Raw genomic sequence first — 16193 nt, 5'->3', positions numbered from 1 at the left:
TTACAGTGTATTCTTGAAAATAGGAAGATTGACATCAAGACCGAATCCATTTACAAAAAAAAACTGACCGAATTCTACACGGTTCTTTCCGCCATCAAGTGTCGGAGTAGCTTCAAACATAAGACATACATTAACCTTGAATACCATACACGCCCTATATACACGTTCCTAATACGAACGTCACATAACTTGGGCTTAACGACACATTGTCTCGGGTGGACAAGCAAAGGCACTCCACCGGTGGATGTGACGTGATATTGCGCACAGAAACACTCTTGGAAAGGTTACCTCGGTATTTCAACGGGGTTTGATACATTTTTCGGGCGTTTGATGGATTTGATGGCGGGAGGTTTTGGGGAGATTTGGGTCAACGGTCTAGATTGGTAGGTACTTGTTGATTGCAGTGTATGTATAGAATTGTAAATTGAGAAAGGGCAAAAAGCTACCTATACAGATGATGACTGGGTCAAAACTAAATTATACTTAGTTCGAAAATTACTGAGCATTATCATCACAGTATTGACATGATAAAAAATAATTCCTTTTTCAAATAAAAGACGTCTGACAAAAGGTAAATAAAACAAACACTTTAAATGAAGCTATAATTTACGTTTGCTCGCAATTTCATCTGAAACAATCTGAAATTCGAAATTCAAAACGTAAAAATGTTATTTACTCTTGTTTCAATCACGTGAAGAGTGCTTTGGTTCTTCTTTACCAATTTAATATTGCTTCGTAGTAATGAACCATGAAACAAGTACACACTTTACGTTAATCATACTTAATGTCGTCAAATTGTGAGTCCCCAGTATTATAATCCAGACCACAAAAATGTCTCAAAGTTAAGAACAAATTCTGTCCAATTGGGTACCCTCAGGTTTGTCGTCTTAATTTTTGTACCGGATGAGAGCCCGCAGCATTTGATTTGATTTGAAATTCTTTGGGTGCCTATCGCAAACTTCGTCATAATATATTATAAAACCTCACACCAGTAATGACGGACTTTCTTGACTACGATCCGCAGAAAAAATATAGATGGCGTTGTACAGACTTAACGTGATAATTACCTATTTTCTCGTTGCTCGGGTACAGTCATGAGCAATATCACATGATATTGATAGTGGGTACATACCCACTTTAGGACTCTGTCGCACTAACATATTGGACATTTAGTGAGACTTACAGTTCAATTTGTCATAAAAGTTAATGTGACATGGTACCAAAGTGTATACATATTAATGCTCGTGACCGTACACAATTATTCAAAAATATAATGTAATGGCCGATGCATATAGATTTATGTTATTTCTTCCCTTTATTTTGGTCAGAATAATAATGGGTGGAAAATGTGTTGTATCTGAGTGTAATAACAAGGGTTATTATTTATACCCAGAAATAAAGATAAAAGATGCATAAGTCTGTTATTAGAAGGTTAAACGAAGACAAAACTGTACAGCGCCATCAAAAGTAGGCTGGATAATCCCTGTTTGCAATCCCATCTCAGCTTAAAATACCATCATCAGATTAAACAGTCACTTTCTATAGCATCAGTAATCATCTAACAATTCAAATACTTCTACCATCGTCGAGCACTCGCTTCCAAAATCTCTCTAAATTAAACTCCGACTAAACTGTCGCCTCTAAGTTCAAGAGTCAACGCGCAAGTCAAATTTCAAACGTACAAACACACCTACATTTGCATTAGCACTTAGCAAGCGAATCTAAAATGGAAATTGAAAACGATATTCTCACAAAACAACAATGTACCTTCTAAACAATTTTGTACCACACCGCAATGTTTGTGTCGTGGAGGGGATATAGCATCTACTCTTCTTCTATCGTGTGAGTTGTGAGGTGAATTACCAACCTCATCAACCCTCACATAGTTCATGTAACAACTACTTACTTCTATCAGTACGTAGTAACCGGGACCAACGGCTTAACGTGCCTTCCGAGGCACGGATCATCTTACTTTTTGGACAATCAGGTGATCAGCCTGTAATGTCCTAATCAAACTAGGGATCACAAAGTGATTTTTGTGATATGTCCCCACCGGGATTCCAACCCGGAACCTCCGGATCGTGAGCACAACGCTCAACCACTGGACCACCGAGGCCGTAATTTATTAATTATATTAATATACCATACCTCTGACCTGCCTTATTGTATTTTTCCGAAAATAGCATTAAATACTTAGGCGGAGTATGCAACACTGAATATTCGGTTTTAGTGCCGAATATTCCGAATACCAACCGAATATTTGGCGCGTCTAATAAATATGATTAAATATGATCAAATATTAAGCCGAATTATAGTTGTAAATATAGGTGGTTTAGTTCTAAGCAATACGACACAAATGTTTGCAGGTTAAGCATGTCAATTTAGTCAGTGAATCGAAAATTGTTTAAAGGTGTGTAAAGGGATAAACAACCCAAGTTTACTTTAGAATAATAGTGTTAAATAGGGTAGTTTCCAACTAGTCAAAACACTTACTTTTTACTGAACGCGTCAATACACAAAATTACTATGGAATTTTTATGAAAGCACACTGTGACGTCATAGAAAAACGTGACAAAATGTCGGAGTATACGTTACGTTTGGGAACTAGCCTATTTACGAACTCATGCAAATAAGCGCGTACTTAATGATGATATTAGATAGATACTTACCTAGTTATGTTTTACTTTCAAGTTCACAATGAAAAATGAGACAGGCTCATAAAAATTCTAAAGTCGTTGAAAAGCAATTTACTGCCGTGTTAATTGTCAAAACGTCCTTCATTTTAAGTATCAGCGATAAGTTAGTCGCAGTAGCTGACGTGAAGACTATACCTACAAAGGAATGGACAGTAAATAAGTGTGGCGTAAAATTTGACTAAAAAACTAAAAGTCATGAAATATGTTTTTTTTATTTAATCTTATTGCTGTAGATGTACCTCGCTTGGATGGCATTAACTAGTTAACCGAACAAATATGATAGCAGCGGTGGTTGCTTGTAAGAAACTGATAGATGCCTTAGCAATAAGGCTGCCTTTTTATAAGTTATTTTCGTACAATGTATGTGTTTTATGTTGTCTTTAGCATCTAGCTCGACTACCGTAGAATGAAGAATTATTTTTTTTTTTTATGGTATGGGCCGGTTACATTCCGCCCGCACCAATTCGCATTGGGCGCCGACGTCACCGCGTAGAAGTTAGAGGGAGCGCGCATAGTCTATCTGTCTAGCTCGCACTTACGCGTTAGGTGGCACACGATAAAATGAGATTTTTTATAATACTTTATTGCACTTAACAACTTAAGGACTTATCTCTAAGAGAGATATCTTCCAGCCAACCCAGAGGTAGTATAAGAATAGCTGCGGGAGAATAAAAAGAGGTGCAATATATGAAATACATTATAATAATTATATCTACATAAAATAATAATAACTACTTATATAAAAAAACATACTATGGGACACAAATATATGCCTAAGCCTCTATAAATATACCTATACATCATATATCATCACCAGCCTATTAACGTCCCCACTGCTGGGGCACGGGCCTTCCCTATGGATGGATAGGGAGATCGGGCCTTAAACCACTACGCGGGCCCAGTGCGGATTGGTGGTTATTAACGACTGCTAATGCAGCCGGGACCAACGGCTTAACGTGCCTTCCGAAGCACGGAGGAGCTCGAGATGAAAACTTTTTTTTTTTGGGGTCGCCCATCCTGTGACCGGCCTTTGCGAAAGTTGCTTAACTTCAACAATCGCAGACTGAGCGCGTTTACCGCTGCGCCACCGAGCTCCTCAACATAATATACTATACCTACATACATACCTATTATATATATAACTATATAACTAAGAATACTCTATATATTTTTGTATGGGATGATATCCGGAATGTATCCACTATTTGCGAACCGTCCCAAAACTTACTGTCCCGTACCAGAGCAACGCGCGGCAGAGTCGAGTCGAGACCTTTGTTCCCTGATTGTACTGTAAATTATTCCTTCTTATATTGTGGTAGGTACCAGTGCCTCCCTCTCGTAGACTCCCTCCAGTCAGAAGGTTATGTAAATTGTTTAACGAACGATGCCGTTACGGGCCCGATGGCGCACTTAAAGCATTAACATTTTAAAGCGTTATTTGTGCTAAGTACACAATTACTCGTGCATTTAAAACTGATTACGCTCCGTGCTTAAGAGGGTACGGCTTGAATATTCTAATTAGTTAGTTACCTTGGTCTACTGTCATCTGAAACTCACGGCAGCCATTTGTCAGCAAAACCTTGGATGCTCGTGACTCTGCCGTGAAGCATGAAATACATTCGCGTGGTTCAGTGTTATGTAAAACAGTACCTAATAGTTCAATGTTATCGAATGCCTATAGAGAGTAGGCTACTTTACAACCTAATCAAATAATAATCTTTTTTTTAATTCTGCGGTGTGACGTCACCAATAAAAGCGGTCAAATGGCGTACTCATTGATACTTAATTCATAATTAAAACTCGAAAATAAGTCAAAGATAAAATTAGAGATTTCATATTATATATATATTTCAAATTAGCGTTCAATTTATCTTTAACCCATTCAAATACCATATTTGATTTATAAGTTATTTGGGATGATTGGCAGCTAAAACGTGGGTGGAATCAATAGGAATTTACGGGCGGATTTAATCGGAAACAAACAGACGGACAGATAGACGGACGGATCCTAAAAGGGTTCCTTTTTTCTTATAGATTCTCAACCCTAAAAAGAAGAGTTACTTGGCTATTCAAAAGTTGCCTAAACAGTTATGCATAATGTTAAGTACTTAGGTTGATAAACAGGCGTACCACGCAACGTCCCGCATGAGGTGTTTCCATGTGTGTTGATCTCGAATTTAAACATTCATCCAGTACACAAAGCGAGCGTGGAAATTAGGGAATCCGCGTTGTGTATGGGCTCGAGTGAGTTTTTCACCGGATCCCGGCTCGTTTTCTCGCACCATTTTCATGCTAATCTCCGCGCGAGCGTGCTGATTTTGCGGGCATGAAATATTTGTAACAGACGGGCGTTCCTCGTACCTTTTCAATTTCGCCCCGCTTCGCCCCCTCTGGGGATTGGAAACGGCGAATATTGAATTTTAGGCGTAAAACTCAAACTCCGCATTGTATCCCGCTTAAAATTCCGAAAATACACCCGCAAATGTTTACGTTTAAATTTTCCTCGATGCGACCCATTTTCGCATGCGTAGTTAAAGTTTAAAATCTTGGGAGGCATCGAAATTCTTATGCATAGAGGCAAAAATGCTTTACGGTCTGTGGCGGGATGAGAGTCGTAAATTCGCACTTAACCCCGCTGAGCCCGGGTCGCGGACTACATATTTCAGGATCACATGTGAGGATTTCTGATGCCGATGTTTCGAGTGTACAATGCACTCGACAAGTCCATAGCAAATACGCGACGTTCGCATCTGAATACTTGATACCTCGTCGCCGTAAAAGTTTTATATCGTGCCGATGGGAGGTTGTATCGGAGAAAGCGTGCTTCCTTAGTTACCGCGGTAGATTGCTTTGTAATTGGTTCTCCCGGTGCAGATAAAATGATAACAGATACCTACCTCTCGCATCCTGAAGATAATAACAGGAACGTAATTGGAAAATAGAGACATCCTTGAGGTAAAAATCTGATACAAATGGTGTCATTATCTCATATAAGTTTATACCGTTGACATTTCGTTGTTACTGACCTTTTGACATGTGAACTTCTACATAAACCTTATTGTTGTCGACGAACGAAGTAAATACTCCTTTGACCAAAACTCTATGGTCCAGTCCTTTAAAAAGAAACATAATAGCGGACATTTTTAAGAAGAAAACAAGAAAAGAAGACAGTTGACGATCGGAAGTGGTCATGGTTGAACTACAGATATTTAATTAAGTATATTAGTCGTATTCAATAAATACTGGTTATTGGTAGATAAATGTACTTACATTTGTTTCGATGTAAGTAAGTGTATAATGAATGTTGGACGTCAATATAAATGTGTATGAACTAATATGATTTTCCTTTAATATTATGTACCTTCAGATAACGATTGCCCTGGCGATACTAAAGTAAGATGATCCGTGCTTCGGAAGCCACATTAAGCGTAGTACGTAGTCGTTACAGTCGTTACATGAGTCATGTCAAGGACCTCTGGCGACTCAATAATAACCCTTACACTAGGGTTAATGAAGTCGGTCATCTTATTCATCTCATAACCAAACGAAAAGAAGAAGAATACCTTTAGTAAGTCTTAAGTTTTAATCAAGGTCTTCGCTTTAATTTTTAAAAACTCCTATTCATCTCCAGGGTTTATAAGGTTGGTAATCCACTTAACACGATATAAGAACTAACCATAATCTTTTTCGTTGCCCACAGAACGCAAGCTCTTCGTCGGCATGTTGAACAAGAAGTTGTCTGAGAACGACGTGCGCGCGCTATTTGCCGGGCACGGAGCTATAGAGGAGTGTACGGTGCTGCGGGATGCGCAAGGGCAAAGCAAGGGCTGCGCGTTTGTCACGTTCGTCTCCAAACAAGCTGCCATCGCTGCCATCAAGGTAACTAAATTCCTTTAGCCGTTAGTAATGGTTGCTATCCACTTACTTACTGATTAACGTACGTAGTTGTTACACGAGCCATGTCAGGGGCCTTAGACGGCTCAAAAATTAAGTTATACGCAAAGACTTCATGGTTTTGTCAACAATTGGTAGATTTTACGTTCTGAGTATAACATAATCCGCATGATCCAAGCATGCGAAAAATTTGTAGGCACTTAATTACTTATTTTTTTCTAATAACCCCAAAAATAACTAAGCTGGTGTCAACCAGAGTTGATGACGTTGGTCACTTACCTCACAAGCCACTCGAAAAGAGTCGTGCGTTTTGAATAAGTTCATCAGCTTAATTTTCAGAAACTCCATCTCCGGAATCCGAATATTATTATTGGAATCTTCTTTTCTGCTTATCGTGTGAGGTGGAATACCCACGTCATCAACTCTAGTGTTAGGGTGATTACTGGAATCATTTTTTTTACTTAATATTTACATTGATGATGAGATTTTCAGACACAATAGGAACGGGGTTTGGATTTTGAAACGGTATTCGGTCTTACGATTTTGTCAATGTCAATTTTAAGAACGGAATATTTGATCACTCCTTCGTTGGAAAGTTTCAGAAAATCTAATTCCAGCAAATTATTCAGTTTTGCCAAATCGAGGTCAACTAAAATTCAAAATGGCAATCGGCACCAGAACTCTGCCGAGTTGAGCGGGAATGAACTTTCCAAATTAGATTCTATTCCCAAGAATCTTCCTAAAATTCAGGCAGTCTTAAAAGGTTAAATTTTTTCAACTTAATGTTCACTCGATATTTTATCTCGTGTTTTTTATAATCACTAGATAGATGATTGTGCTCCATAAGAAATAAACATCAATTAAACTATCCCAAAATATATCACCTTTTTTGTCCAGGATAATGTCACAAAAACCCCGACGCGTCTTCCTAAACTCCGGATCCTATCCAATTAGTGATAATATATTGTCGATTTATCGGAGGAAAAGATGCCAAATAGACATATGACGGATGTCAACTACGTATTTATGGATTTGTCCACACATACGAGATGTCACTTCGACCTCACATTCATAATATAATAGAATATCGAAGGTTTATAAGAACTTACACAATTACTTACTTAGCCAACGATTATGACAATCGACAGTTACAGTGATATAAATAAGATTGACATGTTGTCATCATTTCAATACCATACTTTTTATTACTGTCACTGTAAACTGCACGGGATACAAGAATAAATCAGGCCCTAACGCTCATTTTGTATAAAAACTCTCTTTTACTACTACTCCTGCAAACAGCTAACTACGATAACTCTACTCTCAAATTCTCTTTCTGCTTCTCAAATTCCATAGCCACTTATATATTTTATGTGATAGGTAAGATACTGCTTACAAAAATATTTTTTTGAAAAAAACCTAATCTTAAGCTTTCTTTCCTGTGATAAAGAAAGAAACGATCGATTATCTGCTTGCGTGATAATCGATATTTTGACTTTTTGCCCTGCAGGTTATATAATGCACAAAACGACCTTTTAATATATTATAATTATCGCGGAGCTCTGTGAGTCGTAAAGTTTGCGGACGAGTTGAATGCAAAGTTGAAGTATGAACTTGGCCCTTCTAACCTCTTTTTCACTTGACTAAGACCCCTGATCAGTGTCTTGGTTTCATTTTCAAAATATCTCCAATTTGTTAGTTTTGAAAGATCTTTATTTTTATTATTTCAGGCGCTACACCACAGCCAAACAATGGAAGGTTGCTCGGCGCCTTTAGTAGTCAAATTCGCTGATACCCAGAAGGAGAAGGAACAAAAGAAGCTGCAAGCGATGCAAGCGAGCTTATGGGGGTTGACGGCTCCTGTGGCTCCGGCGGCGTACCTCGCTTCCGAAGCGGCGCTGTCGCCAGCAACGCAACTGCAATTGCTCCAGCAACTGCAGGCGGTTGGGTTGCAGCAACAATTGCTGCAAGGGCAAGGGTCCACGTTGCTGCAAGGTAACGAGACTTGTAAGCTATCTCAATCTCATTTATTTACGTTTGCGTAAATAATATCTTGGTGGTAATATGCATGATGGATGATGTCTGGAGCCTGGCAAACGGATTTGGCAATATCTTTTTACTAATATTTTCGTTCCAAGAATATACCTAATGATAATTGACGTTGTTGTGTTAATCAACGTTATTGCCAATTTTCGTTTACTAGACCATAAAATGGTGAAGAAATCTCTAATACAATGCTGCACTAATTTAGATATACTGATGCTATCTATAATTATAATACTCAACCAATCATTTACATGTATTGGGACCGCGTCACATGATTGGTCAAAGTATTTTTATCACATTACCTTCTGAAAGTGATTTAAATACAAACTAACAAAAACGTTCCAATTAAATTGCTCATTCAGTTAATGACTCACAGTTTATGCTAATGATTCTATTACAGGAAATTATGATAATTATACCTACTCTCAATAATAGTCGAATGCTCAAATTGTTACTGTTTGTTTTCTTTAATTTCAGTTTAAATTCGAATTCTGTTCTCTTTGTTTTTTTTTATTATTCTATATGTTGGTGTTGCTTGCTTCATTGAAAGCGTGTTTTTTTTTTCTAATAACAAAGAAAGTAATTTATACGAAATAATTCTCGGAATCTTTTCTAAATACTTAGCGCAAAATAAGCAACATTAACTTCGTGAGAAAGTAACATTCGTTTTCCTCCTGTTTCTGCACGTACCTATCACATGCCCAAGTAAATCCTTCACCGATCCCGTCTTTGTTTTATCCTGTTTTCTTTTTATTTACACGTGCCATTTTGTCCTCTTAGGTGTTAACTATCAGGATATCGCTTTCAATGGCGCAGGCCTCAGTGGGAGCGGGGTCGGCGGGATGGGAGGAGGTGCGGCCGAGCAGCTGGGCGGTCTACTGGCCCCAGTGTCAGTCCAGAATCTGGCAGCTCTGGCGGCCATGACGCAACCGCCAGTGGTCACTCAGGCCGCGCCAATCGCGCCCGCGTCTGCCCCGCAACCTGCCGCGCCGCCTTTGTGTAAGTATGCTTTTATGCTGAGGTAGATTGCCAACTTTAAGGGTCGCACTTTGGGTGAGCTTTCCCAACGTGTTAAGTAAGTAAAATAACGGGCAAACTTGATGCGAGTTTATCGTCATAATAATTGTACGTTACCTACCTATAAATACGAATCACATTTGCAGGAAGAAGCTACCAAAGTGCGATCAGCCCAAAGTTAGCTAGCACTTTGAGGATAATATGAAATTGACATAACGATATGTTTTCTTTGTGTAGATCTGTCAGTAGGTAATTAGTTGTATGTAAGATATTAATAATTAAATGGAGAACCTATTTTAAATTACCTATTGATTCTCACAATATACCTATTATGACAGTAATATTAATATTATAACTTAGGTACCTATATTCGGACTTTACTAATTTATATATCTGGACAAAAAAAGATAATAATGTTAAATTGAGTAACTTCACAACCTTAGCAGCTTGATAAAATAAAGTAGGCAATTTGTAAAATTTGAATTCCTAAATGTAAAGAGGAGACACGAAATCAAAGCATAAAATGAAATCAGTGTAGCTCTCTAGAATCCTTAATTGTTACTTCTTTTATCCTTCTACCGTCCTTTCTCTGAATTCGGCCGAGCAAGACAATTAAGCTCAATAAATCCCGTCGTAATTGCGAGACCTGTCCAAAAACATAATTGGACTGTAGCACATTCCTCTACATAAGTTAAAAGGAAACTATAACGATATTTTTTCTCGGCAAACTTTCCTATTTCAGGTTGGACTTAAATAAAAAAGTTAATTAACGATGAACATTTTTCACACTTCAGGTCTTCTCGGGAAGACTAACATCACAGGTAAAAACACAGGCATTTGGAGCGAAATGTGTGTTTTACATGGAATGATTTCTGTTGGCTTCTTAGATGTAATCAATGAGACAGACACTAAATAATCCTGAAACAGCAATCAAAACATACATTTTTGTTTGTTGTACAAAACACCTACATGTTAAGAATACCTCCTTAATTAGATTTCAACATTTATACTCTTTAAAATTAAAACCCTTTCCTGAACAAATTCAAGAAAATATTTACAATAGGCAGGTACCTACCTACCTCATTGTAGCTTACTGCTGCAGCTTCTCGCCTCGTAGCATAGTCGACTTTGTAATAATAATAAATTAACTACTGCGTAACAGGAAAATAAGCACACAACACCAAGGTTACAGTGTCTGCCTCGTTTATTACATGAAACTAAGGTTGGCTTTTCGTATGATTTAATAGCGATGCTTGCAATAGGCTTATTTAATTTTCAACTGGCAGGAAGGCGCCAATTTGTTTTAAAAAGTTACAGAACATAACCTAACTTAGTTTTTAAATTTGGAATCGATGACGTTTGGGGATTGTAAACAAACTGTATTTTTGTATGAATTGAGTGCTTGTTTTACGTAAACTTTGTTTGTTAATGATGGCTGCAATTTTTTTGTGTCTGGCTGATTATTTTGTAAGGTCAAGTGAAATAAGTCAAAAAAAGAAGTTGATGGAATATGCCCAAGTATAAGTAAAACTATTTCGTTGGCTTCTTGTTTCGAGTTTGTGTACTTAATATCTGTCTTTATTCTTATAGAATGTCGCAATAATTTAATAAGTATCTAACACTTTCTTCTTTGTAGGTAATAACTTAAGTACTTATACTTACTTTTTTACATTTTCCGATAAATAATTGCGACATGTGTGTACTATTAACAAAGTTTATCGTTTTTGCATGGAAAGTGCTAAATAACTAAATTTGTGTGTCGTTTTACGGTCGTCGTGAATGTATTGGCATTGGCATACGCCTGAGATCGTTATCATGGCAGCAACGTCGATGACTATGTGTCTATTCGTATTGCTAGAATTTTGTTTGGACTGCAGTATTATTTTGATTTATTGCAGGTTACATTCGTTTCGTGATATTTATTACCATTATGTTGTCTATCTGAATCAGTCCCTCGGTTCTGTGGCCGATATACGCGAGCTATCATCGGAAACACACATGTCATAAAACTGATATAAGTTGTCATATTGTTGTTACCATGTAACATTAGAGCTTTCATTTCATACCAAAAATCTGAAATTTATATACAAAGGAATGGAAAAAATTGGCGCCCAGCGCGGGGCCATTGCAATGCCAAATTAAAGAATAACAAGTAGGTAATCGTCAATACTAAATCCGTCAATACACTACGACTTTATAGTCATATAGAAGATACTTAGCAACTGTTTACAATCGGTACTTACTTTCACGTTCTATAGAAGTGAGCAAGCGGTATTAGTCACGTCGCGCAGCCCGCGTAGACACCGCAGAATTAATTTATTATGGACTTAGAACGAAATATTACCTATAATACATTGAAACCGCTTGGGTAGCCAATGTTGCTAAACAAAGTAACATTGTTAACGTGGTATAATAATGTTTTCAGGGTCCACAGCCGAGCCGCTGAGTTCAGCGTATGCGGCGCAGTTCGGCACCGCGTTTGCGGCGGCGCCACTCGGGTCGGTGCTCGGATCCGCCGCCGCCGCCGCTGCTGGCAAGCAGGTCGAAGGTAAACAGCATAACAAACTTACCTAAAACACCTAATATAAAACGATTTCTGTGGTTTAGTAGTTAGAGCATAGTGCCCACCCGTTTGTAAATCACTAGTATTTGTATGTAATAGATAAAATTTCTGTCTGTCTGTTTCAGGTCCGGAAGGCGGCAACCTGTTCATATACCACCTGCCGCAGGAGTTCACGGACACGGACCTGGCGTCGACGTTCCTGCCATTCGGGCACGTGATATCGGCCAAAGTGTTCATAGACAAACAAACGAACCTATCAAAGTGCTTCGGTTTCGTCTCATACGACAACGCCGCCTCCGCGCAAGCCGCCATCCAGGCCATGAACGGCTTCCAAATAGGTACAAAGAGACTCAAAGTTCAATTGAAACGTTCAAAAGAACTATCGAGACCGTACTAGAAAATTCCAGAACTCGTTCCTAGTGAATTTACAAAAAAAGAAAAAACTATGCAGAGGTTGTAAGTTTCAGAACGTTTGTTGTGATGTATCCGGTGCACATGAACTGAATAGTCCGTAAGGTTCGTTCGAAAACGCGAGTCCGCGTGCACAGTTGTTAACTAATAAGTATAAGGTTAAGGTTTGTGTCAAAGGATTTATCGTTTCCAAAGTATTCCCCAAATCGTTTATTATATTTTTTTCTTTTAACGTATAAGTTTTAGTCACTTATAAGCATAAGTTGAATGCTTTTAGAAACCGATACATATTGCAGCGCCAAAGAGCTGATAATGAAAAAGTGTATTTACCAATGTTCAGTTGTTTGCTAAGATCAAATTGTCAACAAGAAGGATATGTGTCGTCGTATCATCCAAAGTTTACCTTCAGGTACGTTTAAGTATTGCTTATAGATTTAATTTTATTTACCGTTGCGTTCCCAGGAACAATTTATTAATATATTACGTTACGTTCTTTTGTGTTACCAATGTGTAAAATAATTATCAATGTGGCCATCGTCAGTTACGCAGTCCTTAGTCTTTTTTGTTAAAAATTATAAGGTGTTAGATTAACAAAATATGATCTCAACGTGATCAGTGTATTTATTGTTTACCTTTTTGTCAATAGTGTACTTAAACTTTTTAAAGATTTATATGTTGGGCTCCTTTGATTTTAGCCCGTGATGTAAAACCTACAGATATTTTTCTAACATGCTAGTGATAAGTACTGGTATGTTAAATGACGCGTATAGCTCATTAAAATAGGTGATGTTTTATACAATCATGCTATTTTAAGTAAAATCTTATAGGTTGCCCACGGTAAAACACCAATAGTAAAATACCAGATATAAAAGCTTCGTTATATCTGTGAACTTGTTTTTTTTTTACTAAATCCGATTCTTATACGGTCCATTTTATTTCACAACACTTTATTTGAAATTTATTTTTCTGTGGCAACACTATTGTGGCATTTGAACATGACCAACTACGCGCCAATATCGAAATATCTGTAAGAGTTTTTAATAACTTAATGTTTAATAATCAACTGTGCTTATTTCCTACGTTTAGAGTTTAATTTATTATCGCAATCTATGTGCGTCTTTATTAAATGTAACACATCGAACACTGGCCCTTTAGTCAAAAAATTTTCGTTAGATTTAAGTATTTAAATATAGACATACTTTTATAAGTAAGTTTAGTATTCGTTCATTACTTAAAATTACGTTAATAATTCGTTGATCACTGTTCTTCAGTCACCGGCACTTTTTTCGACTTTATTACTTAATACTTATTAGTTTATAATAAAAAGATAAGTATTAAATATCTATGTTTATATGTTGAATATGACCACTTCTTTTCTTAAATCGCTCAATAAGTAAAGAAATTTAAGCATATTTTAAGCACGTGTTTGCTTGGATAAATGTCCACTGACTCTAGATGTTTTGTGGATAATTCCGCGCAAGTTGCATGTTAAGATCAGATCATATTTTTGGTACAAATATATTTGTGATTCAATCCTGATCCAGCGTGGAGCTTGCGCGCGATCTAACTATTTAAGATTACGTGTTTTTCTTTTTTCATACAATTTGTGCCAACACAGCATAAACCTACAGCGTTCAAGCGCATTCTTTCTTAAGTTGTAACCAGCTGCTTTTCATTTCTTCAAAAAGAACTGATGTAGACCATCATTTTATTATAATAATAAAACTTAAATTTAGTTGAGTATTATTGTATTTATAAAAAGGAAAACATTATTGCGATGGGTTTAATTATTTAGTTTAATTTAGTCATGTTTTTATGTCTGATGAAAGACAATATTTTAGACTGAATAAGTTCCCCTATAGGTGTTCGGGAGGGCCGATACACACGTGCGAGTATTTGAGACGACTGTTTGAAAACAGTGGATATATAAATGTAAACATCTCTTTACATTCAGGCCCTGATTTCAAACTACTTTCAAACATGGTCTGAATTATAGATTTCCTACAAACAACTACTAATTATCTGCTTATGCGAATGTGTGTAGAAGCCCTCATAGTGATTCAGTAATGTCTTGTGATTCCTTTAGGAAGTTCTCTGTAGAACCTTCACCTGTTTTTGTCTTTTATTTTTCTTGTTATAAGATAATAAATTATGAAAAAGGGGAATGTATTGTTAAAATTGACATTCTGAATGATAGATAATAAATATTGACGCTGTAATCCTAGACACGACCATTCGAAAGGGGGTTAGAACGTGGGATAAGAAGTCGTTTTTGTATTGTACACGAGTGTACGCGGCGAAACGTGTGGCCACCTCAAAAAAATCGACTGATGTAGTCAGTTAAAAAACATGATTTATTGCCCACACATTTTGTCAGTAAATTGATCGTGGAACATGAAAACAGACCGCCTTGAACCATTCTAAGCCCCCTACCTGTTTATAGGTGTGATCTATTTAGATAAAAATCGAAAAAATAAGAGAATTTTTTACCTACCACATTTTATAGGTATCTAGGTACCTACCTGAAACGGGAACTCAATGTTGTTGTAAAAAAAAAATCGTCCATTAGGTCGACGCTGGTTTTTGACAATTAAGCGATTTGTGTAGTCGCCGAAATATACGCTTGATATAATAAAAACATTTACCCCTTACAGGATTGGTTGAGCGCATACCTTTTGGGCTGTACTTTATGAAATCTTTCAACGCGTAGTCCATTATTTTTTCGATTTAAAAAAGTAAATGGTATAAAAATATTGACTATCAAATTATTTTCTAGAAATCTAAGCAGTTTGAATTGCCTGTCCTGGACCAAGGTAATACAAACAGATTTTGTTTAAGAAAATGTCCTGACTTTGTTAACATGTTACACATAAGTGCACTTTTCGGGAGAAATTCAACATAAAGTAAAGAAATTACTCTGATTTTCGAGCTTAGTCACCTAAAAAGCTCTGAAACTTATTCATTTATTTACACCTTTATCGCATCTTATAATAATACCTGTCTTATAAAATCTCAATAAATGCACTTTGTGTATCTGTTAATTAGGAAAAGGAACTTTATAAAGCTGACATTTCTTTTGCACTAAATGCGTTTCGACAAAAAAGACACTATAAAAATGAACATTTTTTGTGTTTTGTAAAAGAAAATTTCAGTTTTATAATTGGGATGAAGTCACGGCATCATACCAGCATATCCTACATACAGCAAATTTATTTTTACACTATTTCGAAGCACCTTATTCATAGTAGATATACAATTGGTATGGAAATAATATAAAAGAACTGTTTTATACAACACCCGTTTTGTTGATATGAATGTAAATAAATGTCAAGTTAAAATGTACGTTGTTTGATGTGTTATCCCCTCTCCTCAGACATTTATCTAATATGTCTTTTTGATAAGGCGATGTTTCTCCTCGGCAAAATCGCTGACGCTCCTTTAGTAAATAAATCTAAAGTTTCCGAAATTCCTAAAAAGTTTCCCATTCGACCCAGTTTTTATATGGCAAATTTGTATATTATAATGTTTTACCTAGTAAACAGATGGGCCAAATTTTCATTATTTTT

At 36.8% G+C, this 16193-nt stretch overlaps 1 protein-coding gene across 11 annotated transcripts in view; it reads left to right on the top strand.

The window, feature by feature from the left end:
• Positions 1-15967, top strand: part of LOC126368411 (CUGBP Elav-like family member 1) — a 506900-nt gene extending 490933 nt beyond the window's left edge. For 7 of the 11 annotated variants that reach the window (XM_050012398.1, XM_050012394.1, XM_050012397.1 and 4 more), the window contains 6 exons: positions 6397-6575; positions 8321-8597; positions 9417-9635; positions 10448-10474; positions 12079-12201; positions 12342-15967. In XM_050012398.1, coding sequence (XP_049868355.1) covers positions 6397-6575; positions 8321-8597; positions 9417-9635; positions 10448-10474; positions 12079-12201; positions 12342-12613 — 1097 coding nt within the window. In that variant the 3' untranslated portion in view covers positions 12614-15967. The remainder of the gene's footprint in view (positions 1-6396; positions 6576-8320; positions 8598-9416; positions 9636-10447; positions 10475-12078; positions 12202-12341) is intronic. The other 4 variants (XM_050012392.1, XM_050012396.1, XM_050012389.1 and 1 more) reach the window with 4 other exon arrangements.
• Positions 15968-16193: the final 226 nt, after the last annotated feature.

This window comes from Pectinophora gossypiella, chromosome 7 (genome assembly GCF_024362695.1).
Source record: "Pectinophora gossypiella chromosome 7, ilPecGoss1.1, whole genome shotgun sequence".
Taxonomy (NCBI): Eukaryota; Metazoa; Arthropoda; class Insecta; order Lepidoptera; family Gelechiidae; genus Pectinophora; species Pectinophora gossypiella.
This window is presented reverse-complemented; position numbering and strand designations above follow the sequence as displayed.